At 37.3% G+C, this 9,799-nt stretch overlaps 1 protein-coding gene across 4 annotated transcripts; it reads left to right on the top strand.

Moving 5' to 3' along the window:
- On the top strand, nt 1-9,354 carry LOC133316473 (AP2-like ethylene-responsive transcription factor PLT2). 4 transcript variants are annotated; one of them, XR_009752208.1, is made up of 7 exons: nt 1-1,247; nt 1,542-1,773; nt 1,950-2,029; nt 2,117-2,245; nt 2,328-3,137; nt 3,258-3,340; nt 9,062-9,354. XR_009752208.1 is itself a non-coding variant. In XM_061518230.1 (7 exons), exons 4-7 carry the CDS (start codon nt 2,628-2,630, stop codon nt 9,166-9,168), a joined length of 597 nt encoding a protein of 198 aa, XP_061374214.1. In that variant the 5' UTR covers nt 1-1,247; nt 1,542-2,029; nt 2,117-2,245; nt 2,328-2,627; the 3' UTR covers nt 9,169-9,354. The 4 variants fall into 4 exon arrangements, 1 of the variants encoding a protein (XP_061374214.1); XR_009752210.1 differs by having other exon boundaries at nt 1,542-2,029; nt 2,328-2,393; nt 2,756-3,137; XM_061518230.1 differs by having other exon boundaries at nt 1,542-2,029; nt 2,328-2,652; nt 2,756-3,137.
- Nucleotides 9,355-9,799: the final 445 nt, after the last annotated feature.

Below are 9,799 nucleotides of genomic sequence, written 5' to 3'. Positions count from 1 at the left end.
GTGACTGACAATTATCAAACTCTGGTCGCAATGATCTTCTTGAAGATTCAAACTATGCTCGTTTGATAGTTCATTGGTCTTGGGATTCATATTATCATATGATCCCACACTACAAGAAAAATGGGATACAGAGGCGGTATCTTGATGGCTATTTTAAAAACGGACCCTAAATCAAGTGATTAACAGCTACCCTGAGCTACTTAAAGTCTTTCTCTCTCTCTCTTACCTTTTTGGCAACAAACACAAATTATTTTTTTTTCTCTTTCTCGGCCTGGTGTTTCTAGAAAGCCTAGAATCCTTTGGGAAGTGAAGTCTATTTCTGAATGGTCACTCTTTATTTATCTTCTTCACCTCTTTCGCCGAACCCTAACCCTAATCCTACTTTCAAATCTTTAGGTTTAGAAGTAAAACTTCAATTTCTTCCCCAATCTCAAACTAAAACCCCTTCACCGGAATCTCCCTCGTCGCTCCTCCGAACCTCATTCAACCAAAACCATGCCTGCTTTGCCGCCGCCTCCGACACAGGCTTCCGCGTCTACAACTGCGACCCATTCCGGGAGCTCTTGCCGGTGGCGGAATCGGCCACATCGAGACACTCTTCCATAGCAACATAATGGCATTCGTCGGTGGCGGATCTTTCCCTCAGTTCACACCAGGGTAGGTGCTTCGGTTCTCATTCTGGACCACCATTTGCGGTGTTCGTCTCCCGGACCAGATCGTCTAGGCTTTAATATTCATGGGCCGAATATTCAACCCATTACATTCGTAACACTTTCCGGAGCGCATCCTTAGCCTCTGTCTTCATCCCTTTCCATTTGTAACAATTTCCCATTAAACACAGCACCTCCGTGTTACTATTCTTCCCTCCACTCAGTCCCACCGCCTTCACCAGGTCTTCCACCGCAGAGTCGACTCGCCGCCGCATGTTCACGGAGAGGGAATTCGCGGCTGGCGAGGAGAGGGCAGTTTCAAGTGACCTTAAAGCGGTGACACGGTGGTTCATAAGGTGGAGGGCTCGTGCTCGGAGGATATGGGCGGAGGGGTCCCTGGGCGAGATGGAAAAGGCTCGATCTGCTTCGATGAGCGCGTTTCTGGCGTGTTGGGCTCGGTGCGAGGTGGATCTGGCTCGAGCCAGGTGGCGCGATGCTTGAACCAAGTAGCGGTTCGGTTCGGGGATGTTTCTCAGGCATTATGATCCTCCCGATGGTTTGACGTTTGAGATAAATGATGTTTCCCCTCCTATTCAGGTAGATTTCTTTTATTTATTTAATATTTATTGAAAGAATACATTTAACACTATTTTCTCTCCTTTTTTTTAGATAAATCTCTCTTTTTATTGATTGCTCAAATTCATATTCGAGATATTATGATGCAAGTTATATTCTAGTTAATAAACTAGGAATGCACCAATTGCCAGAAAAAGGCCAAAGATATATCTGTTGGAAAAATTTGTTCGAGGTCACTTCTTGTGCTTTTAAAAAAGTCACTTGATATTGATTAGTTGAAAGGCTTTAATATTTTCTTTTTAATTCTATATGCAGTGAGGATTGACTAGTTGATACTCTTTCTTCATTGACCAAGGAGATTCAGAGAGCTCTTTTTATTCTGCAGGGCTGTCTCTTGGGTATCGTGAATTGGGCCTCCTTTGTTAGAAGAAGATAAGTATATGTGTAGACATCGAATGAATGTGAACGAACCTTATGGTTTATGTGATTGTGATAGTGAGGAATATGGGCAGATGCAATGTGTGTGCATATCTTAACGACTTCACATGTTAGGCTCCTCAATTTATGCTTAATTTGTAGTTGGTTTAATTTTTTATTTTGATGCTTTTAAGAATGTGAAACTATATTGAATTCTTTCTGAGATATGCTCAAATAAATGGTTATTTTCCATGACAACTCATACTTCTTGATACCATCTAGTATATTTGTGGCATTTGTTATCAGGCAAACCATCTTTTACTAAGAAACAAACAGATCTGTTCTTCCCTTCGGACTTTGCTGATGACTTTCCTGTATCAATGCAGGTTTGTGTGCAAACTCCAATAATCATTCAATATTCTCAGTTCTTGATAGACATGTCGTTAAATGTTTGATATGTTTTTGTTGTGCAGATTTCAAATAAATATGGATTGATATATGTTATCACGAAGTAGGGGGTTGTTATGCCATCAATAGACGTGGCCAGGTGTTTGCTTGATACTGTAAATGAGGCAGCCATTGTACGTTTTGTTAGCGGCCAGGTAATTTGTGAATTATGATGTGTTTTTGGTTAAATGGAATCTATGGATCCTACTTCTAAATGTTTCTTTCGAACTTTTGCAGCCAAACAATTTAGAACTTGCTGTTAATCTTGCTAAAAGAGGAAACCTCCCCGGTGCAGAGGAATTGGTAACATGATGAGTTGCTTTTGGTTAATTTTGTGTTGTTATCAATGTCAAACTTCACAAATGAACTTTCGAAACTGGCTGACTTTATTGAGTTGGATGATTCTTTTACTATTATATTTTTCAATTTTTGGTGTATGCTGCTGTTTGCCTCAAAAGTGACTTAAATTCGCTTAATTAAGCCTTTTATTTAATTAAATCTCATCAGTTTTCTCTTGAGAAATTAGTCAATGAGAACATGGAAAGTTCTTTTCAAAATCACGGTAAGTTCTCATCCTGTGTTTGTCTCTTTCTGTTTTTGGCTTGTTGCCATGTATTCTCTCTAAACTATATATGTTGGGGTAATTATTTAATTCAACTACGCAGATTGGAATCTGATTAATACTCACAGCAGCAACGAAATTCCCAAGGTTGCAAATTTTCTTGGTGTGAGAAAGTTTGAAAATCAGTCAGATCTTGCAGCCTTTAATGAAATTCAGTCAAATGATTTAGATCATTACATGTTCACGAACAATAGTCTCGTGCCAATGCAAAACTTGGTGGTACCCGCTTCAAGCAATTATGAGTATCAAGAAAATGCTAACAATAATCTGCAGTCATTGACATTGTCCATGGGAAGTGGTAAGGGTTCAACATGCGAAACCACCAGTGGTGATAATAGTACAAACAGTACTACTGTTGAAGCTGCACCTAAAAGAGCATTGGATACCTTTGGGCAGAGAACATCAATATATCGCGGTGTGACTAGGTTGATGTTTGGAAGAGCACACTATAATATGTTTGATTGAATATTCAATTTATTGTCTAATATAAATTTTCATATGAGTAATAAAATAATAACGTGTTTAATTTTTGGCCTTATTTATAGACATAGATGGACTGGAAGGTATGAAGCTCACCTATGGGATAATAGCTGTAGAAGGGAAGGACAATCAAGAAAAGGTCGACAAGGTAAACTTCAAATTATAGGGTTTCCTCCTTATTTTCTTTTTCTTCAGAATCAACATTTACTAACACTTCTAATTTTATTTTTTTCTTTTAACTTTGGCTTCTATTTCTTATTTCCATTAGTCTATTTGGGTAAGTGTCTTTTTGTAACACCCTCCCTTGTATGCATCCAAGAGAGTTTGTTTGCTAAGCGGAATTAGAGTTCTTTCGACAAATTTTAATTACTGAAAAATCATTTTGATGTTGCTAATGAAAACTTATACTTGAAATCAAGTTCCTCACACAAATCAGAGTACGCTCTCAAAATTTCTTAAGTTGCTGAAAATATTATTTTCCTGGCAGACCTTGCTGTCTTTAAAAATTATTATAAAATCAAGTTTTCAAAATTCCATTGTAACGTTTTTGTAATCAAAAACTAGACACGTGGGGCTTCGTGTGCATATAAAATAATAACAAATTGGAGGTCGTTTGCCCCTTGAAACAGAACTCGCAAAGTGCTCGCAATGCTGTTTGAAAATCAGCACTTTAGTTAAAACGTCAGCATTTCTTTTCACAAAACGTTTCCAGGATTTGTTTCCAAAATACTTGCTAATAATAAGAGTCTTAAAACAGCAATAAAATCATAATCTAACAATAATCTAAACTTCTCAATTTAATACAGATCCATCAGATAAACAACAATAGCAAAGTCCAAACAGCAGCACATAACAACAAATATCCATGTAATCAAGTCTTCATATGCTCTTCCGACCTCCTGCCATTTTGTAAAAAATAGCAGCCCCAAAGGGGTGAGAAAAATCCCAGTAGTGTGGCAACAAAACCAGTAATGCAACAGTACTAACTAAATACAGAATTACAAAACAGTCACATCATCAGTTCAAATCCGTCAAGTACTAACCATTTTCATAGTGCGTATATAACGCCAGAAGTGTACGTTCATAGCACTACGGTGCACGTATAACTGAATCATAATCATAGTGCGTATATAACGCCATAAGTGTACGTTCATAGCACTACTGTGCACATAACACTAACAGATACAGTGGATTATCCTGGGTGGCTCCAACAGAAGGATTCCAACTGTAACCTATGCGGACGGAAGCCAAGTGTCCCCTGCCCTGGTACCGAGGTATGCCTATATGATGCGTGCTCAATCGTATGCATATTTATATAAATATTTTAGTCCATGTGCAGCATGAAATTGGTGCATGTATGCCATGATATGCTTCACACACAAAAGAAACAAATGCATTATGAGGTGTATATGCATGACTAGATAATAATCAAGATACATATATCTCATGGATTCGAATATCAGAATGCTGTATAACAATTATTCCCCTCAACAGAATATCCAGCATATTATATCCATGAACAAAATGCGAATATCGTATACAGAATCCAGATCCAAAACATGAGAGCAACAGTTCACAATCCATGTACTAGCCAGCAGTCACAAAGGGTAATATTACTCCTAATATTTCTGGTCCATACAACAATTCTCCTAAAATAGGTGTGCGCTAGCATGAGGCCTAAAGCAGGCTGTCCATTTATTTCTAAACACCTGTAGAGTCTAACTACTTGATGTTAACTTCATGAGCAGTTCTGAAACTAACACTGCATTATACTAAGTTCAAAATCATTCCTTTTTTATTTTATTTTTGCATAATTATTATCAAGACTATTCACAAGGCAGAGGTAATGAGAACACAACAACAAAAATCTAGCCTCTCAATTTATACACACACATACGGTTTTCCTACTCAAGCAAAATTAAATATTTTGTTTATTTCAAAAGTGCAGCTTCTAAACTTTAGCTGAGCCAAGTTCCATGCTCAAGTAATTTTGCCATTAATGCTTGCATACCTTTGTTAATCGTACGGTCCAGGGAGCAGAAACAAGGAACATATATGACAATACTTCTCCTCCTAAATCTTACATGCAGACCGAAGCAAAGAGTAATGTACGAATTATATTAGTACCTTTTCGCTTACACGCCACAATCATGAATAGAACAGAGGCGGTCCTATGTCTTCCTAAGTTCCAAGAGGTCAGGTTCTTTTTCTGCACGTAATAGAAAGGAAACTAATTCAACACCAATCGGTTGCATGCAGAAGGAAAGTGTTAGTATATGGATGTTAGAGACAATCTTTTGATTAGATTAGGATATATGTAGACCTTTTATATTGTCGCAAATAAAAGAACTATTTATCCTGTTTCATATTTTGTCTCAATATTACTATTAATATTTATATGAGTAACTGGATAAACCCCTTGGAATAAAATAGGTATCTCTTGAGTATCTGTGATGAGATCACGATCATGAGGATTCAAGGATACTGCATGTTTATTCCTAATTTTATGTTCCTAGTCTAGAGACACTGAGAATGGGGATCAGTGATCTCGGGTAAGACTAGCACGACTTATCTACTTGTATTTGGATGCAAGGTAAAGACCTCATGAGCTACAGATATGGAGATGTCTTAGCTAAAGTCGTGGGTGGACCTATAAGGGTATAGCTCGCACTGAACAGTTCCACAAAGAGACTCTATGAGGAACTCTCACAGAGAATATCATTAGAGTAGTCTCTTTATATTTGGGTATGTCTTTCCTAAGACCAGAAGTTATTACCTAGACTGTGTTCTAGAAGGCATGCTTTGATTGTGCACCTCGTCTGCCTGAAACATGGAGACTCATAGGTATACTGTTGGGCTTGTCCTGAAAGAACACAGGGCTAGGGTGATAAGCTGAAGGAATTCGTCAAATCTCTGTGAGAGATTAGGTTATCTGTAAACCGGAGAAATCGGGATGACATTTACAGGGACTCGGGAATCTATGCATAGTAAAAGAGATCATGAGATGATCTGCCTTTAGAGTCTGTAAATTGAAGATTCCCTATTTCGAATAAAGCTTACCCTAAACCGCAGAGGTTGATACGCTTCCTTACCCTAGGTTTTATGGGAAGGTAACCGAGACGAAAGGAAATATATACAGCAACCCAAATATGTGTAATAGGATGATCAAGTCATTAATCTAACTAGTTCTGGGGCAACAAAACATTGCTAGTGCTCTGTGTTGTCATTAGATGGGTTGTGGGCTTATTGGGCCCAAGCCCATTTATGTCAGTGACTATGTTGGACCTAATGGGTCACACACTAACATCTAATTGTCTAGATGCTCTAGCATTAAAGGTATTGGGCCTAACAATTGTTATTAGCCCAAGAAGTAGTTTGGAACTCCACAGATAGGGTGGAGGGCGCATGGATCAAAGTAATGGGCTTGGATAGTCCAAGACATTACTAATTAATTTAATTAGTTAAATTAATTATCAAATGTTTAAATTTTGAAATTTGAATTTTGAAATTTGAATTTTGAATTTTGAATTTTGAATTTGAATTTTGAAATTTGAATTTTGAATTTGAAATTTGAAATTTGAAATTTGAAATTTGAAATTTGAATTTTGAATTTTGAAATTTGAAATTTGAATTTGAATTTTGAAATTTGACTTTTGAAATTTGAATTTAAATTTAAAATTTAAGTGTTTGAAAGTTTGAATTCAAATGTTTGAAATTCAAATTTGAATTGGCTATGAAAAGTTGTTTCATAACAAAAGGATAAGATGAGATCTTGTTGGAACATATCAGGAGGAGATCTTTTAGACATAATCCAAGGATAATGGGGTGCTGATTTTGGCTAGATTTGATCATCAAAATTAGCTCCAAAAGATACGGTCTATTGGGAGAATATTTGAGTGAGTTGATTTAAGTTTGAAATGCAACTAACTCAAATGTATCTGGTCACCTTTTAGGCTATATGGGGCGCACCATATAGCTGATTATATGATGATTCATGATCAGATTTCTGACTAGGTTTTGAACTTAGTCTCATGAGAATATTCTGGGATGTTGTTGGCAATTTTTGAAATGTAACAACTCCACTTATTCTCTCCCCAATGGCACCACTTTTGATCAGATTTTTGGGAGAAAAATCTGATTTGTTTTTGAAACTTAAAAGGCTCCTCTTGTGTACTCAATGAGGAGTTAGTTCCTCCTTAGGTTTTAGTGAAAAAGCCAAGCCTTTCTCTACTCATCTATGCGCCCCTTGTGAGGTTTTCTCTTAGAACACTTCACTCTTCTAAACACTTTTACCTAGCCTCTTGCATCACACACTGAGCGCATAGCAAGCCATATTGTGGTGATCAATCGGCAACCTTACAGGAAGGAGTTCCTGTATCTAGACGCGGATGGTGTGGATCAACGTTAGAGGGTCTGAACCCTTCAGACCTACCTTGATCATCTTGAGTTTTCACGAACAAGGTATGACATACGTCTTAAAGTATGTATCTTGATATGCATGTGTGTTCCGCTTGCGAAAAATTTTGTTTTTCCCTCACGCATGTTTCGGCCTTCAAGGCCAATTCTACTTTCAGAAAGGTCACTCCGGACTGATTCAGGTATGAGATATAAGTAAGAAAGGGAAAGTTTACCTCCTTATGTGAGGGTCATCAGCCGAACCCAAGAGGGGCAGTGAGGTGGTGAGCAGAAGTTGGATTTCAATCTCCTTAGTGTTGGGGTTAGGCTGCGCACAAGTGAGACAGAGGGACAAATGCTGAATTTCGGACACGCTCTGCATGCAACGGGAGACAGCTCGAATCGAACCCAAGGCATGCGTACACCAGGAGAACTTAATCGGACCAAGTCGCGCAGGAGGGAACCAGAAAATGGGCGAACATCTCACCTTATTGCATGTGGATCCTCAGCCGAATGGGGAAGGAATAACTATGGGGACTTAGATGACAATTTCTCTCTTGAAAGACTCACGGTCTAGGTGGGGCGATGAATGGAATGAGTTAAACTCTGGTTTCACGGTGCTCTTCTATTGAGTCCACGGTTTTGGAAAGCAATTGGGACTATAAGGGATACTAAACAGTTAGCAAGTAGCCCTGTGACTTACTTTTACAATGCCTAGGAAGAAGGAGGGGGAACACGATGGCCTCACAATCGGTATTGAGGTTCAGTCAAAACTAAAACAACTATCAGACTTGTTATCTCTTCATTGTACGCACGATTGGAGGAAGAAATGATAATAAAAGATGTATGATTTCCAACCAATAGAATTTCATGCATAAAGAGTGGGCCAATAAGGATTATACATATGATCAGACTTCTTTTTCTACTCATGGGCACGAAAAGGAGGTGCAAGGATGGAAGGGCTTTTGGGTTGCTTAAGGCCCACCATGAGACATTTGGGCTGATCGGCCCTCAAGGGAAGAATGGTTTCAGAATTAATGTCTTAAAGGTTCTCCTATCCTTTTGACTAGGGTTTTGAATTCCTAAAATATATAATCACCCCTACTTGTAGTTAAATAATTTTCCTATTGTAATATAAGGTCCACCTTAATTTTATAAATATAATTCGAGTTTAAGCCATGCTTCCATGTCCTTAACTAAAATTTATATAACTTTCATAATGAGTGAGATATTCCAATAATACTTTTCCTACTTCAATTTAATTCCATCCTAAGTGTATCCACAAACAATTCGAATTTAAAACATGTACTAACATTACTCAAGGCAGTTTATATATGTTTCTAATTTTCGCGGGATGTTACACTTTTTCTTTGGAATTATTTTCCAGTCCCCATTTATTTGTCTTTTTTCCCCTTCATGATTAATGGAATAGAGAAATTAATCCACAATAAATATTCGTTTCATTTTATGCCAGGTGGGTATGACAAGGAAGACAAAGCAGCGAGATCTTATGATTTAACTAGTATAAGATATATATTTTTGAACGTAATACTTTGCAGCTCATATAGTTCAATTTTCTAACTGTTTTTGAGGTATATATTTAAAATTTTCTAACTGCTTGGTTATGTTTGCCATTTTTAGAAGTTAATGGTTTTATATGGGGGTATGAATTGTCAACTTCGGTTTCTGATTATAACTATCTAGTTGTTTAAATTTTCTTTCCTCTAGCAGCCGGACTGGGTTTTATATTGTGAAAACTGGACTCAGTGTGGACTATAGTTTAGGATTTTGTATTCTTTTATTTTCCTAAATATATCTTATGTCTAGCATTCCAAAAGTAGTCTGAAGATTAAAGTTTGATATCACGATTTATATGGGGCACTGTATATTTTTAATTGCTATCCATTTGTATCCTTACCAGTCAGAATATAAGAATCAGCCTTGCATGTTTGGGGTTCACCAATTGGTCTAAATTTGGGATATATAGTTTTTGGTGTATTAGGATTTCAGTGCATATCCATCCTTCCGTGGTTGAAGGAAGTCCAATAATGCTTTTAGCCATATGCGCTAATCCTTTTTTCAATTATACATCTTGTTTCCTTCACTTTTTTTTAAACGATATAAGTCATGTGATAATACTATTTAATATTTTTTGGTTTTCTTTCTTCAAGTGTTGATGAGTTGAAGAATAAGTAAGGATTGTGTTGAGAGA

The sequence above is a fragment of the Gastrolobium bilobum genome, unplaced genomic scaffold (genome assembly GCF_033153095.1).
Source record: "Gastrolobium bilobum isolate Gb01-03AN ecotype WA unplaced genomic scaffold, APGP_CSIRO_Gbil_v1 utg35864, whole genome shotgun sequence".
NCBI lineage: Eukaryota > Viridiplantae > Streptophyta > Magnoliopsida > Fabales > Fabaceae > Gastrolobium > Gastrolobium bilobum.
The sequence above is the reverse complement of the archived record's forward strand: the minus strand, read 5'-3'. Positions and strand labels throughout refer to the sequence as shown.